Source organism: Hyposmocoma kahamanoa, unplaced genomic scaffold (assembly GCF_003589595.1).
Source record: "Hyposmocoma kahamanoa isolate Upper Pololo Valley unplaced genomic scaffold, ASM358959v1 65, whole genome shotgun sequence".
Taxonomy (NCBI): Eukaryota; Metazoa; Arthropoda; class Insecta; order Lepidoptera; family Cosmopterigidae; genus Hyposmocoma; species Hyposmocoma kahamanoa.
In genome coordinates, this window is record NW_020653853.1 from 6225804 (window position 1) to 6250663 (window position 24860).

Below are 24860 nucleotides of genomic sequence, written 5' to 3' on the forward strand. Positions count from 1 at the left end.
AAATTGTAATCGCAGAACATTTCCGAACATTTCCGATTGCGCCCCACAAACCGCAATTCTGATCAACAACGTTGAATGAAAATTAATGAACAAAGAGATTGGCAAATGCGGTCGGGACGGCAGGCGGCCCCTCAATATCCCAAAGGGTTACCGATATTGGATTAAATCTAAAATCACTTGATATTTCGTGTTTGGGTGCAAAAAATTATCAATATTCTTTTTTTAGGGCGGCCATTAAGATTCAGCTGATGTCCATTTTTTACCGACTTCAAAAAAGGAGGAGGTTCTCAATTCTTGTTCTTTTTTTTGTATGTATGTTACGCGATAACTCCGGTATTTGTGAACCGATTTTCATGATTCTTTTTTTGTTGGAAAGCGGGTACTTCCATAGTGGTCCCATTTCATTTTGAAGAAAATCATCCACCTCGAAGGGTGGCTGTTCACGCATGAAGATTCATTTTCATAAATAGCGTCTAACATTAATTTAGGAGCAATTACTTTAATGGTTAATTTTGCTATTTCTCCAATTCAAGGCGTTTTTCTCTCAATATACTTTGAGTAGTGAGAACTGATTTTTATTATCTCCAGTGTCAAGTCCTGTATAGTGGCGAACTAGGGGATATTTCAATAAAACTTAGCTAATAGACGTAATTCCACGTACTTTTGAGGTCGGTTTTTTTAGTACTCTATACTGATTAATTCTCAATTCGATTGTATTTTGTTTTGTGTGTATATTACGCGATTACTCCGATATTTGTGAACCGATTTCGATGATTCTTCTCTTGTTGGAAAGGGTGTACCTCAGTGGTAGTCCCGTTCAAGCAAATTAGGGGATGAATTAAGTTTGTTGGATGTCACCCACTTTCCGTGAACCGATCTCAATAAAACTTGGCAAATAGACGTAATTCCACAAACTTTTGAGGCAGTTTATTTATAAAAAAGTGAAAGGCTCGCAAACTGCACACGTACATTAAGTAGTGCGGTCTATTCGCGTGCCGTTCTCGCGCTACATATTATATTAACATGTATTTAACTGCACGCATACAGCACGCGTGCAGCGCGCGCGCAGCGCACATGCAGTGCGTTCGCGGCGCATACGCCAGATCTGTACGCACCCTAACATTGAGTCCAATACTGTTCAATTATTTTTGTCGAATAATAAGATATATCGTCGTCTTTGGATAACTCATTGCCCTAACCGCATTTTTGCATAATAATCGTAAGTACAAAATTTGCTCAACCAAGAAATGGAGCCCAGGAGCTTTAAGTTTTTTTTTAAGATACTGGATCAGGATTATTTAAGGTACAGCTCTAAGATACAGGGCTTAACTAGTTTAGGCTCCAGTCTCTCACAAACCTTAACATTAATAAGCTTTGTTTCATTAGTTTTTAATAATGCATTGAAATAGAAAACAAACAAATGTACATTATACACATACATATAAACAAATGAACATATTAAAGTTCGTATTATTAATAAATACAACTTGATTATCTGGCCATTTTTGCTTAGTGCTTGTTTTATAAATCTCAACCATACATAACAGATGAGTTCTAAAATGGTTGATCACATTGCATTATTTGCTTTTCTGGTTCCACAATATCGATACCTAAATCCTTGTGGATCCTCTAAAACAGAGTAAACCAGCAGACCTATCAAACGGTAATGAGATGTGGAACCAATCGCCTTGTAGTTTTGGCCGACCGGCCGCCATATTGAATTTTACTACTGCCGCCGTTGGTTGATAAGGCTATACATGGATTTTAGGATTTCTTTATTAGGTGAGCTCTAACGTATTTTTTTCTGTTTTGTGATAAGTTACTTCAGTGTGTGATATTGTTAACGTTAAATATAAAAAATACGTACGATTTACTCTCTTTGATAATTCAATTTAAAGTACCATGAAATGTAAATAAGCCTAAGTGTTTGCACCAGGGACTGAGAAGCACCACTGTTCAACATCTTTTTTTTAAATTCATTTCCAATAAGATTTAGAACAACATTTTCTATCATAGTAACGTTTGTTATTTGTAAGCGTCAGTTACTGGGTGTTCATTATTAGGAGTTACTGTTTAGTTAATTAGTGGATTGTTGACGTCCATTATTGGAGATTTAAAGAAATTCTACTTTAGGTTGTTTTCAAAATAATTATAATAGATTTTTTTGAACCATATTACAGCATAATCTTTCACTTCACTTTTTATTTTTATACGTTTATATTTAACAAGTAAACTAATTACTGTTTATATATATTTATAGTCTATCTTTTTTGAAGACGGAGTAAAATGACATTTGCTGGGTTGCCAGTTTTCATAAAACTTTAAATAGTTATGTAGTTGTTGTCGACAGTTTTATCGATAGATTGTGAAAGAAGATAACATTTTGCTGAAAATGACTGAACGTCGTATAACATTCACAATTCAGTAATTTTTAGCAAAATTTCATCTTCTGTTATCTATGGTTGAGATTTATAAAACAAGCACTAAGCAAAAATGGCAATATAATCAAGTTGTATTAACAAAACGAACTTTAATATGCAGTTTATTGAATATCACATATATTTTACTACTATGATATTCAATTCTTTTTTTGTAAAAGTACTCGACTAGTTTGTTATAATTATTATTTATAATAATGATGGGACGAAAAGTCGTGTGTCTGGTGATAAGCGTCACGCCTATCCATAACAGTTGCAGTGCCACTCAGAGCTTTAAATCGCAAAGATCTTAGAGGTTCTGCCACTGCGTCTGTCACGCTGAGACTTAAGTTGACAAGTCTAATGTAGTCTGTAATTTCACCAGCACCCTTACCCTTCTAAAATGCGAAAAAATTACTGCGTTCAATGCTCACATTACTGCTTGGCGGCAGGCTTAGATAAAGTGGCAGTACTACCCTGGATGAACTCTTTCACAAGGAGCTGTACTGTTACTAAAATCATATTATTTTCATAACTTTTTTTTTGGTTTCTCAAACACATTACTTTATGAAGTTCGTCGCTTTATTATTGAGGATGACATAAGCAGATCAGAATCTCATAAAAATATAATGCATTTATCTAATATTTTCTCAAATAAAAGAAACTTGAATGATTTATACTTACGTTGTGAGACCAGTACGAGAAATCAAAGTTGAAACTCTTGGCGCCATCCTTGGAGCCCGGTGGGGCTTTCGGATTTACAATCACTGGAACAAACAATAGTTCTGGTGAGTAATGTTCATCTCATATAAATAAACCTCTCTCTATTTCTCTCTATCTATTTATGAACAAAACTTAAATCAAAATTGAAAAATCTCTCGATACAAAACAATGCACACCAAAAAAATGAAAAATTCATCGTCCGACCCGTAGATATCAACTGAGACTATCAGCGCAAAAGTGGTATAATCCACATTTAACATTTAATTTTCTTTCTACAACATTACTTCAAATGATATAAGTACATTTTTTTTAACGGTACCAAGTTACGACACGAACAAGTCGTGTGCCTGGTGGTAAGCGTCACGTCTGTCTGTAACAGTTGCAGTGCCTTTCAAAGCTTTCAATCGCAAAGATCTGATGGACACGGTCTCTGCGCCCGTTAACCTGAGACATTCGTTGAAAAGTCCCATGTGCCTGTAATTTCACCAACACCGTTACCCATTCAGAACTGAAACGCAGTAATGTTCACATTTCTACTTGGCGGCAGAAATAGATAAGGTGGCAGTAGTTCCCTGGACGAACTCTTTCACAAGGAGCTCCACTGCTATTAAAAATGCGGGCTATTTACAGATCTGTAAACAGTCCGGCTGACTGTTCTTGTTCACAAAATTTGCTACACAAATCTACATTAGTACCATGAATGCAACTTTCAACAAAACAATCTTGAAGACGGGTCTATTCGTGAAGCATATCAAAGAGACTCCTCGAGTGGAAATCCTTTGAAAAGTCTTTGTGTGTCTGCGGGTGGCCGTGTGAAAAGTGAGTCTGGCAGTAGCAAGTGTCGTCGGTACGTCGCGACGTATCGATCGCTTGCGACGCCGACGGCAACACTGAACTGAGGGCCGCGACTTGTGCGACAGTTTGTACAAATCAGGTTTACTCGTAGATATTTACCTGTATATAGGGTGTACAGTCAGTGAATCTATGATCATGAATTTTGATAGAAACTTGTTATACTCGTACATTTCTTTCAATTGTTTTCTTTGATTTCTTTAGTGGTATAATGGCATACATTGCGAGCGCTGGATAATTCTCGGTAAAACTAAACGATAGAATTTGGGATAATCTTTAGGTGAATTAATTTTTAAATTTCAAATTCATATTATCAAACCAATTAATTTAAATTTGTTAATAATAGTAAACGTTATGTGCTAAGTTAGTTCAAAAAAGGAGAACAATAATAATAAATAAAATTACTGTATATTGTCAACATGTTACACGGTGAACTTATGGAAAACAGCCGAGTAGATTCTGCCTGATATCATCCTTAGATTCAGCATACCATTGGTGCTCCCATGCAGTCGCAACATCTGTGACGCACTTTTTTGCGCATGATTGCTTAAAAATCATCTAGACACGCATCCGTAAACATCCCAAAGCGTGGAAACCTCAACAGAACCCCGAAGACGTTGTCGTATATTACACCTCAGGTCAACACCAAGCTGGCTCTGTGAAGTTGGTCCACTGGTTATACCATTGGTCCACACACACAATTTTCGGTTCAGCAATTTTACACTTTCTCAGCATTGGTATATATACATGGACATATCACGATATTAGCGGACACTTATGATAGCTGAGTAAGGTCTTCTCGTGAGGAGGGACGGTATTATGACAAAAACGTCAGACACAACCGTTAATGAAGAAAGAAATACACGGTAAAAAAAATTTAAATATGATGTCGTTTAAGGTGATAATGTAATTTGTTTCCATCTGAGCATATCAGGCACAATGTGCCTTACATTCAGGATTATTTCAGAGTGTCATTCTAGTGTGAGCTTATCAGCTTAATCCTAAATGTAATAGTGCCAATGTAATGTGTACTATAATCGAGGGCTGTAGCTCAGACGCATTGCGAGAGGTACTTTTAATAATATAAAAACCGGGATTAACTTCAAACTTTGGTTTATTTTACCATTTTCATGTCTAGGGTTACGAAACAATAATCTTAATATCAATGTCAAGATCTTCTATTTTCTTAACATTCTTTTTCAAAGAATTCTAAATACAAACTAACTCATTCAGCCAGCAATTCTACTCATAGAGTACGGCCTAGTCTACAGTACTACGTTGGTGAATCGCCAATGCTTTTAGTTAAAATCATAAAACAATTGCAACCAACGCCTGACTCAACACAAAACAAATTCTCCCGACGGATAATAATTATACTGGGCGTAAAATAAAAATCCCACTAAATTTCAGCTGCCTATTGTAGTCATGAAAGTTTTTAAGTTTAGAAAAAGTCATCTGTAAAAGTGAGAGTAAAGTTTCAATTCAAATTTTACAATTCTAAAAAAAATAACAGTAATGAAATGCATATCTAAGAGCTTTCTTACTTTAGTGTTGAATTTAACCTAACCTAACGAATGAAAAATCATACAAAGCTATTAAGGAACGAAAGACACGTTTGGATCCTGCGGTTAAACTGTAGGCATATACAGTTTTGTAGGAATGTGTTTAAGCTAAGAATACCGTACCAATTTTAAATTCCAAAATTAATAAATCAATATCAACAAGTTGGGCGCTAAGAATAAGGACTAGTTTCAACGTTTTGTTTATCATTAGTAAACAGCACGAATCGTAACTAACTGTGATGTAAACAAATTCTAACGATGCACAGATCGCGTAACATATTTCACAATTTTGTATGGCAAATTGTTCAGCGCCAAAATCGAACTTAAAAATAATCTTTATTTCATAGGTAAGCATTATTACACTTGTAATCGTCACATTGGTTAAACTCTACCGCTCATTCATAAGGCAGATTCCCTGGAGAAGAATGAGCAAGAAACTCTAGGGGTTGCTCTTTGTAAACAACATTTGTACGCATTCAACATTTACAATATATTTTTTGTTTTGCTTTCAAACATCAGAGATCGAGACTATCTCCATGAGCTAAACGCGTTACTACCACGGATTTTTGTCATCCAAATACGCAGAAGATGTATAATAACCTTTAGTATAAAGTTTTTGCTTTCACTATAGTTTTAAACCTCGTGAATGGCAAATTTTGTATATCAACCGGAATCCTGTTATAGAAGCATATACATACATACAGAACAGCTAGTTTATTTTCATTCCTCGTATTAATGTTATGTCTGTCGCTATTTTTCATAAAGAGATTTACTATTCCTCTTAACATAAATTACATTTTCATAGATGTACTGTGACGCTAGTGTAAGAATATTAATTTCCTTAAACTTACGAGTATCTCTCTCTCTCTCGCCCCGCTAGGGAGCGGTGTCAAGAAGAAGTAACATTTTGCATAAAGTCATGGCAGGGACCCTGAATCAAAAAATCATATACATCTCATATTTTTTTACTTGATAAGTAATATTTTTCCCACGCATGATTGTTATGAGTTCAATAACCAGAAATATGACGCATTATTTTCTTACACCCTATAGGTATAAGAATCATAAACGCGTTGCAAGCCATGTCGCCTTTAGTAGATGAGTCATAGCAGCAAATGCATCTTCCTGTGGGAATGGAATGAGTCAATAGATTTGTGACTCATACAATATTGAGTTGGAAATCGTTTGCGCTTGTGGATGATATTATCATCCAGTTACGAGTGCATATAAAAAGTTTCTTTTGAACTTCATGAGTAGTGTTGCAGGTGTTCTTTGTATAAACAAAATTAAACCAATTTTTCGTATTAACTTCTCAAATCAATGACATTCTATAGACACGACCTAGAAACTAATACCAAGGTACGTGGTTTATGGGTTAACCCGATAAATCGCATAGAATCGTCATGTAATATCATAATGATAATAAAATAATTTGCCTGACAAATACGTTTCTTTAAACACAGGCATTTATCGAGTTCTTAGGTATTCGCGATTGTTACGCATAGGAAATGAAACTATTCCAAAATAGAATAGAACTAGAATAAAGTTAAAAAAGAGGAGGTTCGACATACGACGAACTTCAGGGTTACTTTTTTGTTATCTCCTACAGGTTGAATACAAATTTTTCTACGTATTAATACGATTCATTTTGCTCGGTTCGGCTCGAACGGCAGGACACTGGCTTTATTTCAGAATTTATTATTTTAATAACGAAATTGAGTCATTTCAAAAGTGAATATCGTATAGTCTACATGTTCTATCTAGTTCAGTTGATATAAAAAAACCATTGGTATATGTAAAGCACCTATTGAATACAGCGATTTTCTTGTAAAATTTCGAGGTAAGTTTGTTTTTTTTCTATCGTGAAAATTTGTAGGAATCGTGTTTCACACCGTACACTAATAAATGTATATGCTCAATTTTACTACATATTTTTTCCAAAATGATTGATTGAACACTGTCACTGTTAAACGGAATCAACCTAAGGCATTTGAGGTAGTACCTATAGACTTTTAAGTCAGGAGGTTGTCAACTAGAACGTGTTCTATAGATATGAAAAATAATAAATAACTTATATAAAACGTTACTACATCCACATCTACAATATTATTTGAACAAAGATCAAACTACGAAATGCCTAAAGCGGACGAGGGACCTGGTAAGTATGACTATTAAAAAATGTTTCTATTCGCTTCAGGAATATTTAAACAATTAATGTAGATTATTATTTTATCTGTGTTGACGATTGTGATCCTTTCTTTTTTTTCAATTTTTATTTAAAGTTTATTATTTGACAAAATTTAATCATTTTTCGTATATCTAATTTAATTTTAATTTCATAACTTATTTAATTTGTCAAATTTGCCAAATTTTATTATATTTAATTATTTTGTAATTTAAATTTTATTTCAATTCTATAAGGATCAATGTTATAAAATTATTTGCTTGTTAATAAACTAATATAATTTTAAGATTGCAGTGCCCTTGCAGGGTTCATGTTTTGGTTCATCACAACATTATTTTTAACAACTACATTTGTACAACATGATACGCAATAAAGAAAAATTTGAAAAAATTTAAAAATTTGAAAATTTGAAATCTATCCTTTTAAAATATTATTTTTATTTCAACAATTAAATATATTGTTAATGGCTTGATAAAGCTTCAGTTCAGATATTTCGTATTATCTTGGAAAGGTTTACGTTAATCCATACTTACGCAATCATTTATTTCATTTCAACTTGATGTATTTAAGTTACGCAAACCAACACATCGAAATTGAGTTATATAAAAAAAGAGGTTTGATTTTGAAATATCTTTTTCACCTAGAAACAAATCGAAAAGTCGTTGCGAATTCTCGTTACACAAACTGTAACGCCCACGGATTCCGTAAAAATCTAAACCTACGCACCCTGTGCAAACTTACCCAGTTCTTATTTTTAATCTTTACTCCTGCCCACGCGCCCATTCCAGAACATTCGATCTAAATTGTTGGCACAGTGTATACCTACGCCATCTTGGATGCGGAAACGGAAACAGCAGCAAGTTTCCTCTATAGAAACTGCGGGTATATTGAACGTGTTTCAAGGTTTATTCATGAAAACAAAAGTGTTATAGTTAACACAAATACTATTGCACGGAAAATCCCGTTATTTCCGCCCACACTGGTGCGAACTCAATAAGTGATTCAGGTTAAGAAGAAAAGGTTCAAAATGGTATTTGATAAACAGTCCGTGGATGCAGGTTTCTTTAATTTGTGCCTTATGTGTTGGTGTTTTAGATTTTTATTTCTATCTCGTACCCTTAGACCGATTGCGCACTACGTCCGATTCGCATCAGGGGGTCTACTCTCGATCTCCGTCCGACATCCGTCCGAAACAATTACTGCCAAATAAGCAATACTTGACCAAATGAAAAGACGCATGATGCGAATGAAGCTTCATACTTGATACTTGTCTTTTAATTTTGTCGAATATTACTTATTTGACAGTAATTGTTTCGGACGGATGTCGGACGGAGATCGAGAGTAGACCCCCAGTTCCGAACCCGAGAAAAGACGGTGCGAAATGTCACAAATGGGATCATGTTATCTCTAGGTGTATAAGCGATATACTTATTTTCTCCGGTTCTAATCGGACTTAGTGCACAAGCGACATCCGAAGTTTAATCTCGGATTCCGAACGAATACGAATCGGATGCATATGCGCAAACGCGCTTTGTATAATAAATCCACATAAAATATGATGAAACGTCTAAAGTGCTTTTGTCATCTGAGTACTGGAACAAATAACATCTAATATGTGAATTTCTCTATAAACCTTTATCTTTTAACCTCTCTCCTGAAAAGTTGTCATTTGCAGATGTGTCCTTATTACACTAAGGATGCGATTTGCAGTTCAGATGTGTGTTTATTAATTTTTATTATGGGTTACAGCAAAACGACTAAGCATTTATTAGCATACAATCTTTATGGTCCAGTGGTGAGCACTAAGGGCTCCAGATGTGAAGATCTCGGGTTCGATTCCCGGTAAGACCAATTTGAGAACGACGACCTTTTCTAAATATATTCTGATACGAGTGATCACTGTAGTGCCCGAAAGTAAGTTTTGTTGCTCCGGTGCTCATAATGCATTCATGTTCTTTTCGTTACGAATTTGCATTTCCTTTTTTATGGTATTCCAAGTAAAATAAAGCAATTCCGATATTTAATAAAACCTACATCTGAATCAACTGTTCACAAATAAGGGTTGAACAAATGTCTCAACGTTTTCCGCGCCATCGAATAACGAGCTCTCGAAGCTCCTTTGTTGAGGTCTTTGAGTTATTCGCCATTGTTATTTTAAGTGTTCGTTTCATTGTGAAATTTTTCAAAGTAATGGTAATAAATTTAGTTTCATTTTAATTGTGGCTGTTTACTAGTGTTTATTTGTTAGTAAAATCGGCTTTTGCTGTCCATTAGAGAATGAAGTACCTACAACAAACTGCAGAACACATACACATACAGGGAGAATGCATTAGTACATCCAACGTCATCCATTTCATTCAACCTCAATATTTAAACACTTTGTAGATTTTTTATAATACCAAGTAACAGGAAGAACAAGGCGTGCGCCTGGTGATAAGCTACACGTTTATCCATAGCAGTTACATTGCCACTCACGAGCTTTAAATTGCAAAGATCTGAGGAACACTGTCACTGCGCTTGTCCCCCTGAACATAAGTTGACAAGTCCCATGTGCCTGTAATTTCACCAGCTTACCTACACTTCAAAACCTTAACACGGTAATGCTCACATTACCACTTGGCGGTAGGAATAGGAAAGGAGCCATTACTTCCCTGGACGATCTCTTTCACAAAGATCTTTATCGCTACTAGAAAGTAACTGTTACTAAATTTTGTAAAATATAGAACTAAGCCACATGAAAACTTTTTGATCTCTATTTGCGAGTTTTGTCGACAGTGAATCTGAATAACGTTTTGATTATGATTGAACGCCTTACTTTTTGAATATCATTACACCTTGGCCTCGTTTCTTTCTTGTAAAAAAAAATTTCATCATAATAATAGAACCCCGTAAATTTTTATAGTCATCCGTTGACCCAAATCATTCTACAATATCTGTTAATAAATCCTATTAAGTACCCGACCTACATCGACTTTGAAGACGGGTTGGACCATTTATCACTTGTAAAGGCATTGTGGCATGCGTAGAGGTCACGTATTCTATTTCTGAAAAAAGCGTAGGGCTAAAACGGAGTTTCGATGACAAAGTCCAATCGCTTTAAAAAAAACAACACAATTTGTTGCATATGCAATGCAACTCTTAAAATGAAAGAAAAAGACAAATGAGATATTTGCACTCATAGAATGACTGTTTACCATGAATAAAAACATTCCTACCATTAACACAAATAATTTTGTTCCAAGAGTTTTAGAAGTTTCTTATTTTTTTTAATTTTTATTTGTAATACAATTCGACTCGAAATGCAGGCTTATATGAGACGTAGAAATTAAAAAAAAAACATAAGATAAAACGTTTAAACCCAATAAATATCTGCAACGAGCACTTGGAGAGATTAGTAAGGTCTACTCTACTCGCTCAGTTGGTAAAAAAGGTAGCCACGGTTTGGCAAACAGACGCTGGTTCAGGTCCAATCAGATCGAAAGAATTTGTTGTGTTTCTTTGATCATAACAGTAGTAAAAACATGAATAGAAACGTTATTCAAAAATGGAAATCTAAATTTGTGCCATGCAGTACAATAAAAAAAAACTAATTGATAATAAAACAAACGTCAAATATGTCTGTAACGCAGCTAGTACAACACCATGGAGTACATAGACAATATTTGCACCACCTCAATAAAGAATAACATCGTATAAGATATTTTATACGATGATGATGATGGTGATTTATATAATTATATTTTTCAAGTTCTCATACTCGAGAAAGCATCACATTTGACAATTTACTTAAAAGGAATATTTATTAAATAGTCTTTTCAATATCGTTTCAGGAATTAACAAAAGCAAAACGACTTATTTTACTCGTACTATTGAAAACCTTGGTTTAACATTTCGCATATTTCCCACCATTGTAAAGTCGGTTGCGTGAGCATTTTATGCATAGCTACACGAGTGTGCAGTGCATGTTATGTTGATCGTTTTACGGGTAGGTACGCGGCCCTTGAGTGGATTCAAGGCAGTCTTGCGTAGGCTTCCCTTTGTGTTGTAACTTTGTAGTTTAGGAAAGTGATTCAAAGTACACGATAAAAGGTTTTTTTATGACACCAAGTGATGGAACGAACAAGTCATGCCTGGTAGTTAAGCAACACGCCTGGCCACAACAGTTACAGTGCCGCTCAGAGCTTTAAAGATCTAAGGGGCATAGCCATTGTGCCCGTCACCCTGAGACATAAGTTGACAACTCCCATGTGCAAGTAATTTTACCAGGTATGCAACGTGTTAATAAGTATGGTGTAATAAGGTCACATCTGCAAATTGACAACCTTTCAGCAGAAAGGTTTACGTATTATACGAACGAAATTAATCGGTAACTTTTTTGCTGAAACGAAGAGTTGTGTATATGTATATATATTACGCTATTGTACATGTAGGAAATGATACTATATTTCGGCTCTAAATCGCGTATATATGTTTTATCAAACAAACCAACATTTCGGGCCCTTTACAGGTCCATGGTCGATCAACCAGCCGTGCGTGACATGGGACCTGCAAAGAGCCTGTATCGCTGGTTTGTTTGAAAAAAAAACAAATATACTTGATTTAGATCCGAAAAAATAGCTTAATTTCTTATATATAGTTTTGTTAGATGTTGATGATATATATATGTTTTCCTTCACTAGTTCGAAGTCAAAAGTTTTGATGATCGTATAATAGTAATATAGTGATTTTTTGGAACTTGATAAACTGTTCCGGATTGCCAAATTCGTTCAGGGAGGGGTGGGATCTATAAACGGATTTATTTAGTGGATTAGACCACCCTAATCCGCTAAACTAACTTTATCCCACGTCAGATACCTCCCCTTCTAATATTTTGCTTTGGATGATAATCAATATCAAACAGTTGAAATTATCGACTCTAGAGTAAACTAATACTATTACACGATTTTTCGATTTCAATTGCGACTTAAACGGTTGTTAAAGTCTATAAAATATAACGTAAAAGTATACGCCAACTAATCCACAATTACAAAACTCAAAACTGCTATAACCAGCAAAATGAACAATTTCAAGCAGCATTACATCTCTTTCGTGGTATATAAAACCAGCAAAATAAAACTTTTTACGTGCCACTGCCACTGCAAAACCATTGTTCACGGCAGCTTTATAGCAAACTTATTGTGGTTAAGATTGAAAATAACCACTACTGTAGAGAACATAAAACATATAATGCATTATTAAAATAGTTAAGGTCCTTATAACATTGAATTACAACTAAACAATGTTACTGAAAATTGGTTTTAAAGAATAAGGAAGAAAAATTATGGTCGTAGAGCATATCTTCATTTTACAGTGAAGGAAGATTTTTATTTTTTCTAAAGGAGGCATGCAATCTGGAGCTCTCGATGCAGAAAAACCGTAGTCACGACCATTTTCCCACTGTGGATGACCTATGGAACTACTCTAGAAGTCCGTCAACGAGAAGACGGGCCCGTTGGAAACTGTCAAATCGCGTTGTCATACATTCCTAGTTTTAGCACCGATCGAAACTCAAGTCTGTAAGTGAAACATAGTGGGAAAACTGCCGTAACTACATTTAGTGCTTTCAAAAGTTGTTCAAGAACTTTCATTGATTTTAACAAACGCATTCTTTTAAAGTTAAAGAAGTACACCAACTAAGGACACAATTACACGAGCTACATTCTAATCGCATAACATCTGCAAAATAGTAATCGGAGTGTAGTCGGAATATTCTAAGTATATATTATAAGTCAGTTTAAATATAGAATGTAATCGTTAAGTGGCGATCATATCATTTTCATTCCATTACCTGGGTACACTAACTATTACACTCTATATATGCAAGAATTTCAATTGCTATTTTGCTACGCTCCAAGTCGGCGCTTGTATTAAAAACTTGGGCGTTCATTTCAAGAATGCTTTTTAGCAACTAATCAAGGGTGATTCTCTGGATCGTTCGACATTATTTGCAGTATACTAGGAGACAAGAAACCACTTGGCGACCTTCCTGTACCGAAGGCGTTCAAGCACCGTTGAGTCACCCACCGAAAGGGGGAAGGTACTACTGGGAGGAGACAGACTTATGAAACTGTAGGGAGTCAAAAAAACGCGTGCCGGAAAACCCTGCCCTGGACATGGCACTCATCTACCAAGGTTACAACCACACCAATTACGCGGCATCATACTAGGTAATTGTCTGTACTATGAGTACCAGAGGAACGAAATTCACTCTGGTGCACTACACAGAACGCCGCGACCGGAATTAATTTAGAAAAGTTAATTTCTCAAATTGATCCTATTAATTAATCGAGTCCCGGACGTCTTCGTCCTGTGTAAACCGCTGGGACACCGAGGTCATCAATGACTGAGCGTACAACCAAGACTTTTGGGAAGGCCACGTTCCACCATGACTTTTTAAGCAAATATGCGTGCACTCTGATCTTAACAGTCCATCACGTGCAAAGTGGTAATCCAAATAAGTGTTCACGAGGAAGCCATGGATTTACGAGCACCGGCAGCGCCCCGTGGACAAGGTTTATGGCTCGTAATAGCGTTTATAGGCCGTAGGGTTCCAACAATGCGGGAGATATAACATCTGGGAACGTCGTTGAATAGTATAAATACAAATAAATATAATTATTTCTTGGTAAATGAAAAGAGGTCTTGGAGACTTGTGACAGACACTAATTTTCTAAACTTATATAATGGACTTACAAAATTGTCTTTAAGTAATAAACAAGAAGGTGTTAAGGATAGTGTAAGAAAAGAGAATGTTATTAAAGATAATAGAGAATCGAAGGGGAACGATGTCTAGGCATCTTACACATGACAGCAGTATTCATAGAAACATCATAGACGGGAAGATCAAAGGAAAGAAAGGCAGAGGGCGACTGAGACGAGTTATTTAGATCAGATAACAGGAAATTTAATGTTGTGTCATATCAGGAAATCAAGGTTAGGGCAAGATAAGACAAAAGCATAGCTCCTAAATCAGAAGAAGAACTAACAAGGAATAGCAGAGGAAGTCTCCTTGACGTACCAGCGCCTATAGACAATATTGATGATGATTAAAACGCAATATGTGGAAAACCAGTTTAACTTTTAATCTAAAGCAATATAACATCTCTCTGGTTTTGGCATGGTTGGGAGTCAGTTGTTTCCTAACCATGAAACGAAAGCTATAAAAAACGAAAACTACTTTCTATGTCTTCTAATAACCACACTTGATCTCAAATTAGCGAATTAAATGTACTACGAGTGTCAGAGCAACGAAATTAACGCCGGGACACTATACAGAATCAATTTCAAAAACTTCATCGAGAATCGAACCGGATATCTCCGCATCGTTGAGCAACGGAGGTCGTGGCAATAAATTACGGTTGACGTACTCTCGTATATGCCAAGTCACTAATCCAATATCCCCGGACTTTTAAAACCAGCGAGTAATCCGCTAATGCATAGTAATGGCCTTCGAAGCTATAAAACTGTATATATCGAAGTAGTACAGAATGACGCACGCGATGACGTCACATGCCCTTACGACCGACAACGTGACAATGAACCTGTTCATGTGGAATTGTGAGGATCCTTCTTGTTTTGACGTGGATTGTGATATAAGTGTAGGATAGGTTTTTACGTATAAGTGGAACAAAATCAATAGGCAAATAGTTGTTACGTAGAGATTGTCCAAGGTAAGTCCAAGACACCAGTTGTGTATTTTCAGACAGAAAATCGCTTCATTCACAAAAAGTTTATATTTAAAAGATTTTTGTAAAATAAAATGAGGAGATGTACATCTGAAAGGAATTGCCACTGCTGCTGTCACCGAGGTTCATCACTATCCTAAACCTTTCAAACTTGAACGCAGTAATGGTCGGTCACATTACTGCTTGTCGGCAGAAATTGACACAGTGCTAGACAAACTCTTTCACAAAAGCTTTACTGCTGCTAAATAAGTTCAACAAAGAGAATGGTAAACCGATACAAATTACTCCTCTTAAAATAAACAAGAGTTATCTCTTCAAACCATACAGACATTTTTTCCGATGTGATATGGGCTCTACGTTCTGCACTAACAAATATTGTAAATATACCTCTTTATTTTCTTAACATGAAACTTTACGTCTGAAAAGTGCAAGAGCTGTAAAAAAGATTCTTCCAGGGTAAGCAATTAGTAGCACCGTCTAGTGCATCAAAAGCAGGTCATCAAATGGTCTCGCTCTGCGTAACTTGAATGCTCTGTTAAAGTCTCGTTAGTAGAGACTTTTTTGATATATCTACGTAGCAGTACCTTGTCGATAGCAAAGCTGCCTAAATCGTTGTCAATATTCAATATTTACCCTATTTGCACAGCAATCCCGGTCTGCACATTTCTTCTAATTGGTGCCTTTTGTGCATTACCAGGCCGTGTACAGGCCCATTGAGCTTTAGAAAATACGATCGGCTGATTTCAGCTTTGTAGATCGTCGTCTCTGTTATCAAACTTGTGTGACACGTTGTCGCTAATTTATCAATCGTTAATCATGTCACTAACGATATCCTTCCACCTATAATCCCCCGTCCTATTAATATCAAATTCTTCCCAACATTAGTCCAATCCCCCTTTGTGTATGTCCTATATAAAATTATTAAAATTGACGATCTGTTTCTCTAATACTTAGCAAACTTTGTCTCAGTGAAGTCTGCCATTGAAAATCACCGGTTAAATTCTGAGTAATAAATGCGTGTCTTCCTTAACCTTGAAGTTGACGGAATCATTGGTTGTATCGCTGGGGATATAACTTTTAAAAAAAGAAGACGAAACAGCTTTCTACAAATTCGAAGGTAGCCGATTATGGCCGATATTACGGGCTTTGGCGGAATGTCAGCGACTATAATATACTCCATAGAATTCAGTACCCGAGACAGACTTTCATTTATTATTATTATTAATTTGTATTGTCTTTTTGTTACCGTGAAAGAAATGAATTTTAGCTTTTTTTTAAGAGTCGGTAAGGGTTTTGATGAGTCGGTTACTGCCTATTGCTTTTCATCGTGCAACCAGTTTTTTGCCGGCCTTATTTATGGTGCAGGGTGTGCGGCGCACATGAGCGCACAGTCTTAGGGTGCGCCGAGCGACGCTCGCGATGTCTCCAAAGAGCCTGCGTCACCCGTGGCGCAACCGAAGTAAACGGGCTATTACTTCCCAATAACATTTATAATTGCACCATTTGCACCCGAATTTTCGATCGCTGGGGAAAATATAACATTAAGTATTCCGTTTTGGTCGCGTGCTTACGAGAGGGCGCCAGTGTATTGATTGTACCCGGGCTACTAAGACTGTCGTACGAATAATACATACATATTATTAATATTAAATCTCTCTAAAAATCATATTATTTTTGTCTCTTTTAAATCATAATCACCAAGGAGACTAAAAAATTCCAGGGAAAATTCAGAATTTAAAATGTTCATCAGTTTTCATAGCGAATGAATTTCTGAATTGTTATATAAAAAAATTAAAAATATTAATTTTCTATAGTAATACGTAAAATAGTATTGTATAAATCAACTTAATAAATTAGGAAAGAAATTTTATTGTTTTTATTAATCCTTTACGACGTAAAGAAGATTTGAGTAATTAATTAAAATTATCTAAGACGGGGTAGAGCAATAAATTTTTTTAAATGCCAAGTTGGCTTTATTTAGAGGCGTCATTAAGTTTCTAAGACTTTGCTACTTTAGTATTAAAGGATATTATTATTTAAAACATCCACAGGAATTAACAAAGTTTGAAAAATGTTTTGTTGAATAAAAATTCCGTATACATTATTTATAGGTTACAATTCGAGCGGAACTGGCTAAAAAACAGTATACGAAAACATATGTCAGTAGAATCAAATAATCAATTAACTGTCACATATCACCTGTAACACAAATACGAGTATATTACCCATACGTTAAATGCAAAACTTAGGGTCGTATTCCAGAACTCTACTCAGTACTCAAGTCAGGACTTGAGTATTGAAGTGAGCACTGAAAATCATACTCAAGTCCTTGCCATTAGGGTCGTATTTCCAGTACTTGAATCATACTCAAGTCTGCTCAAATCCTGACTTGAGCATTGAGTAGAGTTCTAGAATACGACCCTAAAAGTGGTTCGGTTACGCAGAGCCCTCTATTGGTCTGCAATAATATAGCCTAAGAATCAACTCAGCTAAATTACAAATAATACCAGACCGCAAATATTAAACATAATGCTTTAGAAAAGGACTATCGGCCACAATCCGCCACCTTTGGATTTATTGAGCGCCGTGAGAAGTTCATCAACGACTGACAAATTAGCGACAAAGTGTCATACAAGTATGATTGACAGATACGAGGCTCTACAAATTAGATATGTGCATGCACAAGTAATAATTCCTAACGCACTTTAAAACCAGGGCTTATTATCATAATTTACGTTTCGTTGAGTACTAAAACACTTTACATAAAGGTATTGATTTTGTTGACATTGCTTACTTGTAAGGTTTCCGATCACAACCTTGGTAGCACAGACTTGGTGCCTTTTAACACACGGGATCTTAATTTTTTTAATTTTGTCTGTCTTTGTAAACTATTTAAACACGTAATTACATAATTCTACAACAAACAATATCTTGTAAATTTATTTCAGATAGCTGCCACTCATCATGGATCACACAATCTTAACAAACAACGTGTCTATCTTTTCAATCAATTCCAATGTACGAAGTTTGACCTTTAACCTTATTTAGTAGTAGGCCTTATTGCGAAAAGATTCGGCAAAAATAAACAACACTCTTCATTATCGGAGATCGTAGTTTTCCTACAATATTGGGTTACTGTTTTTTTTTTTTTGAGTGTTTCTTAGTATGTACAAGTGCGTAAATGGTGAGTGGAGAAAGTGCATTGTAATTCCATACCTTCACATAGCAAAAAATGTTAATAGTTCAATTGCTATAAATAAAAATATACTGGAACAGGCTAAAAAATATATATATAGGAACGTCACAAAGCGTTCCTAATATTTCTATATAGTGCAAAGATATGGACGATCCTTGAAATTAAGAAGATAGAGGTTTGAAATTTACGATCATGAAATAGAATTATAATACTAGTTTGTATATACATGTCGACACATGTATAAATTAAAAAAATATAAGAGCCTATGAAAACTGCGTATTTTTAACGACCACTACTACTACTACGCACTACGGACTACGCGCAGGTGAAGCGCGTTAACTTGATTCAGCTGCAGTCAGTAATAATGAATAACGCGTACGACGCTGGGCCACTGGAGCGCACCGAGAGAATATGCGATTGTGTGAGCCCGTACACGGCGCGCGACTCACGTGCAAACATACAAACCCCGCTGTTATGTTTGTTGAAAGTTACACTTCTTGTCTTATTAGGTATATGGATATACTCTTCATACGAGCATTAGGAAAAAAACTGAAAATAGTGATTGCAGATAATTCGTTGCCGTTACTTATTGTATTATTAACGTACCTGTAGTATTTCCACTCATCTCGATGATACATTTGCATTCGCGGGTGATCTCCCGCGTGTTGAAGGGGCGAACCCTCACCGCCACCTTCACCGACGACATGGCTGCTTCTTCTTTTTACAACCTCTAGCACATCTGTGTTAATTCCCGGTTACACCTGTAACAAAGGATAAGAATCATTAATAACTAAAATTATTGACTTTCTTGTGGATTCATTATGCGTTACATAATTCGCTCTCTAATCAAATAACGACGGATTTGATTTGATTAGGCCTTGATTAATTAGGTAATACGTGTAGTGCTTTGATTAAACTTAAATACAAATTATAAACAGGTCTAAATTAATGTTATGTTAATCTTCAACAATATTTATTTGAACATTTATTTTCTTATCTAGGTTTTAAAAATTGAAGCTAAATAATTTACTTTAAAAAAAATTCATTGTATTATTTTACATGATGGCGAAGGTAAATCAAGCAAATTAATTTACTTCCATTTTTATTAACACGGATTTCCGAAAAGTAACGTAGTATTCATTCGTCGGTTTTGTTGAAAAACATATATACTTCCATTGTAAAAATGAAACGATTAATTAACACTGCCATTTTTTTTTATGAAATATACAATACTGATACACGTGAAGAAAACTCCTTCAAATGATTTAACGTATGTATGTTTACGTTGTAAAATACTACGCAATATCTGTAGAATTAATTATACGGGAACAAACTAATTTTAACATCTTATTATAACCAGATCGGGGCTAAAGGAACATCATTACGCATTATCGGAGTTTCTAATTACAAGGTAGAGTCTACATTATGGTAGTACTGGATTTATGTTTGGATCGTAGTTTCATGTTCGTTTAGTGCGTGCAAGTTATAATCGTATTATTATTCGATATATATTAAAAATTTGGATAATTAGTAAAATAATTCTCAGTACACCATGATTTATTTACTCATAACATTAATTTGAAGTCCGTCAAGCAAGATCCTTACATCGACTGAGAAAAGAGCTGATGGTCTTTACACAGCTGCACTGATGCTTGTCATCATTAGGAACCATGCCGACTAAATAAGCCTTCAAAGACATAAACAACCGCTTTGAAGTAGTTCATCTGTTTGAGAACTACATCACCACAGACACAGTATTCAAGATTATAACTGCCCTCTTTTTGCGTCGGGAGATCCTCCTTTACTAAGTAGAGAGAAGTACTGCCTTACCTATTTCTGCCTTCATGCGGTAATGAGAATGAGCATTACTGCGTTCCGGTTTTGAAGGTTTTGATTCGTGCCGAATCCGAAACTATACAAATCTAGAAAACTTGGACCCAGTTCGGATGTCGCTTGTGCACTAAGTCAAATTCGAATCCAAGAAAATACGAATAGCGCTTATACCCCTAGAGATAAAATGATATCTGTGACATTTCGGACCGTCATTTCTCGGATTCGGACTATAGGAATCGGACGTAGCGCGCAAACGCTCTAATGTGCGGGTGAGAATACCGGCACACGGGACTTACCAACTCGTGTTTCAAGATGACAGGCGCAGTAGCAGTGTCAATCAGATATTTGCGATTTAAAGCTCTGAGTAGCATTGCTATGGACACACGTGTCGCTTACCACCGGGCGCACGATTTGTTCTTCCCTTCACATGGTATCATGAAAAAAAACCTCAAACGAAGAGAGGCACTCGGAATTTTCAACAAAATTACCGAACGGTAAAAGCGAAAACGAGAGAGCGAATATTAAGGCATTTTGTGAATGCCGCGAAATGTCCCCGCACTTAGAGAAACGGGGAACGGCCAGTAATGAGAATGTCGTCGAAGCCAAATGCCGGGATTATACAGCAATGAGAAGGCAACAATTACCGTCTATCGGCACGTTAAGGCCCGTTGCGTATTTACGGAATTAGTTTAAATGTCTCTGACGTCATTTGGTCTTGACTAGGTGAGAGCTCGTAAGACCATTTGTGTTATGTTAATTCATATCTTGAATAACTCCTTGGCTAATTAAATTGGGTGTTTGAGTTCATACTCAAAGTACGCCTAGCCTTAGCTTGCCTTTGGAGTTAAGTTAAAAAAATCTTGGTAATTATTATTGGTACTCGGCCGCCGTTTTAGTTTTAGTCGGGCGCTTGTAACAAAAATTTTAAACCGAGAAAATAATGTTTAAAGAAATGAAATTTAAAAAATATCTATTTTTCTCCTGTAGTAACTTCATACCTTATCTACCAAGAAAAAAATAAAAACAGTGTTAAGTCAACCTTTTTTTACTGATCACGGCAGTACATATAACATTTTTTTAAATGTCACTTGAGCAATTTAAATTAACGAGGACAGTATTATTACTGCAACGTATACTTTCTTAAACGAGCAAGTCGTCATGATCTACAGCCACAGTTGGGTATTCGTTGGGTTCGTGCCTTTTTTATGATACCAAGAGACGGGAAGAACAAGTTGTGCACCTGATGTTAAGCGACACGCCTGTCCATAGCAGACGCAGTGCCCTCAGAGCTATAAATCGCAACAATCCGAGGATCACTGTCACGGTGCCTTTCACCTTAAATTCACAAGTCTCATGTGCCTGTAATTGCACCAGCACCTTTACCCTTCAAACCCGGAATGCAATAATACTCACATTACTGCTTGGCGGCAGTAATAGGTAAGGTGACAGTACAACGAACTTTCAGAAGGAGCTCTACTGCTACTAAATGTGTCTGTGCTTTGTAATAACTCCTGTCTAATAGTTATTACAAAGCAACAAATTGATACGTGAAATGTTAACTTTAATACTCTAGTTATTTTTCATTAAGGGTGGATAATAATGTATCAGATAACTATACCAATTGCTTGCTTTGAAACTGATACATTCTCTGTACTATAAGTAAAAGAGGCCCAGACTTGAACCAATTTCCTTTCTTTGTGTTCAATCTCTGTATTAATAATTATAACAAACTAGTGGAGTAATTTCACAAAAAAAAAATGTCATGGTAGTAACATCATGACATTGAACACGGACAAGCCTTGAAGACGGCCGTAAAGTTGCCTGCATATCGGTATTCTACAGGATATATAACGGTGAGTGTGCGTTGGAATTACACCACTTAATTCCGCCTTCCCCTTTCCATCACCGGGGGGCTAGACCTAGACTTGGGCACCACCCTTATCTTGTGAATGTTCCATAGATTCGCACCAAGCGTTACGCTTCCACATTTATATGGCGAATGGCTATGAAGTGGAATTCCCTGCTTGCAGACTTGTTCCTTTATATAACTTGGGCCTTTTCAAGGCGAGAGTGAGTAGACATTATTTACGTGTTTATGCTCCATCGTCGACCTCATCGTCACTTTCCACCAGGTGAGATGGAGGTCAAATGCGTACCTACTTATACATTTTATATAAAAAAATTAAAATAAAGCAAATAGGAAATGAAACTATTTTTCCGGATTTAAATCGCGTATATTTGTTTTTTCAAACAAACCGAGACGTTTCTGGCCCTTTACAGGTCCCATGGTCACGGTTGACCGTCAACCGTGACTATGGGACCTGTAATACGCGATTTAAATCCGGAAAAATAGTTTCATTTCCTATGTGTAACAATCGCGAAAACCTAAGAACTCGATAAAATAAAGCAACTTCAAAAATACTTTCTCGATTCCCGATTGAGCCCACCTTATCTTTTCCAGTGCAACACTGTTGTTACACGAACATAGAAATAAAGTATTACATTTTTTGGGTCTTTTAAACTTACTAATAACTGTGTCGAGAATGAAAAAGCGTGACTCGTGGCTGTAGATCATGACTTAATGATCAATTTAAGCGTCACGTTCGGCTGCACTTCGTATCGCGTCTTTCGCGGTGCGCGAGCGCAACAGCTGATTTGACAGTTTACAAGCAAGCGTTATTGATCTACTAATATTATAATTTATAATGTAAAAATACAATTTTTATTGTTGATTACGCAACATAATGACAATTAAGTACTTACTATATTATTATGAACACACAAAACCATCTGAATATTTTGGTGTAAACTTTAATATAATCACATACGTTTAAGATTGCTAAGCGTAAATATTATCATTACCTATTTTACCCGCTGGTCAAGGTACATGTAACAAAGTTAACTAGTGTAGCCGTTTCACTTAAAAACAATTTACAGCGACAGACACTCTCACAATCCAATACATAATTATCACAGACATATTCTTTAATTTTCGCACTAAATACGGCGCAGCGAGACTATTCGGCGCCAACGGTATTCACAGTTACTTGGTACAAAGTTCGGGCATAAAATGGTGAATGTTTTCCTGAAAGTGATCCCGCGCCGTAATTGGCCACGGTCGACCGCCGCTGCCGACCGTGGAACACAGCGTAGACTTCGAAAGTAGATGCCCGTCCGTCCGGTGCACTTGGCACGCAATTACGTAAGAAACACTGCAGTCTACATCTTCCGAGGAACGGCTACGAGACTTCTCGAGATCGAAGTGGTCATGAAAACGTGTCGCCGCAGAGATGACTCACCGCTGCACTAGCGCCATCTACACATACCATATCCAAGAGCACACAGCTTTCAGCCTTCTACGAATAGACACTGCACTGGGAAATAACGCAATCCTAGCCGCTACTAACTTACCCTAGGCTCCTTGCGACTGAAGGGGGTTCGAATCTCGCGTTCGCGTTTGTTTTGTAGCGAGAGCTGGGCGCTCCGCTCAGGTGGCAGCGCCTGCGGACATGGTGCTTCGCGGTCGGGTGCGCGGTGCGACTGCGGACCGGTTTCTTCGGCGGCGGTTAGACGGCGCGGCGCATGCGTGCGCCACCCGCCCCCGCGACCGAGCCTTCGATCTAACTCCGCGGTGCGCGACCCCCGAGCTGCGCATCTACACCGCAAATAACACCGACCACACAAACCGGACCGTTTCTACTGCCAACTATACCTTACCACCCTCGTCACCGTCCTTACCTAATTAGTATGTTCAAAAATGTTTGATACTACTTCTCCCCCAAAGAACAGGAGAAGGGTCGGCGTCGAAGCTAATACGTCATCGGGCGTAATCCCATTACTGTCTAGCCCACCGCAGTCTCCGTCATCCCCTATGCTCCCACGTACGGGGCTGTTTACTTAAATGCTTCATCGCTATGAATTATGGAAACATATATGCCAGACGCCAATATGAGGTCATTATGGTAACAGTATTGTAGGTAGAGAATTTATAGGTGTTTGAAAATGCAAAAGAGGCGGCGGGTCGAAAGGATGCCGAAAGGAAGTGTACCAGGAATTCGGGGCACGCGCGCTTTGATTTCGGCGTCCTGATCAACTTGATGGACGGTCTGTCTTGAATTTTAGACTAGAAGTTGTAAATCTACTAACTTCAACAGATGGAGTTACTATGTTCTGATCTGGTTTAGAGACGTGTAAATAATTCTGAGTGGTGTACCACTTCAGAATTTTTTCTTTTGACGATCTCCGACACACTTTTCGAAAGTTCATCTCAAGAAACGAGATAATACCCGATTGGTAACCAAATTAATGGTACGAAGTTTAGATTTCAAGGGCCCCAACTTCGTACGGGGAATGAGAAATGGTGCAGGG

General features: G+C 36.7%; 1 protein-coding gene across 12 annotated transcripts in view; it reads right to left on the minus strand.

Moving 5' to 3' along the window:
• The window catches only part of LOC113231582 (kinesin-like protein unc-104), a 72208-nt gene extending 48178 nt beyond the window's left edge, over nucleotides 1–24030 (minus strand). For all 12 annotated transcript variants that reach the window (XM_026465947.1, XM_026465941.1, XM_026465946.1 and 9 more), the window contains exons 1-3: nucleotides 23904–24030; nucleotides 19266–19420; nucleotides 3102–3184 (exon numbers count right to left, since the gene is read on the minus strand). In XM_026465947.1, coding sequence (XP_026321732.1) covers nucleotides 3102–3184; nucleotides 19266–19365 — 183 coding nt within the window. In that variant the 5' untranslated portion in view covers nucleotides 19366–19420; nucleotides 23904–24030. The remainder of the gene's footprint in view (nucleotides 1–3101; nucleotides 3185–19265; nucleotides 19421–23903) is intronic.
• Nucleotides 24031–24860: the final 830 nt, after the last annotated feature.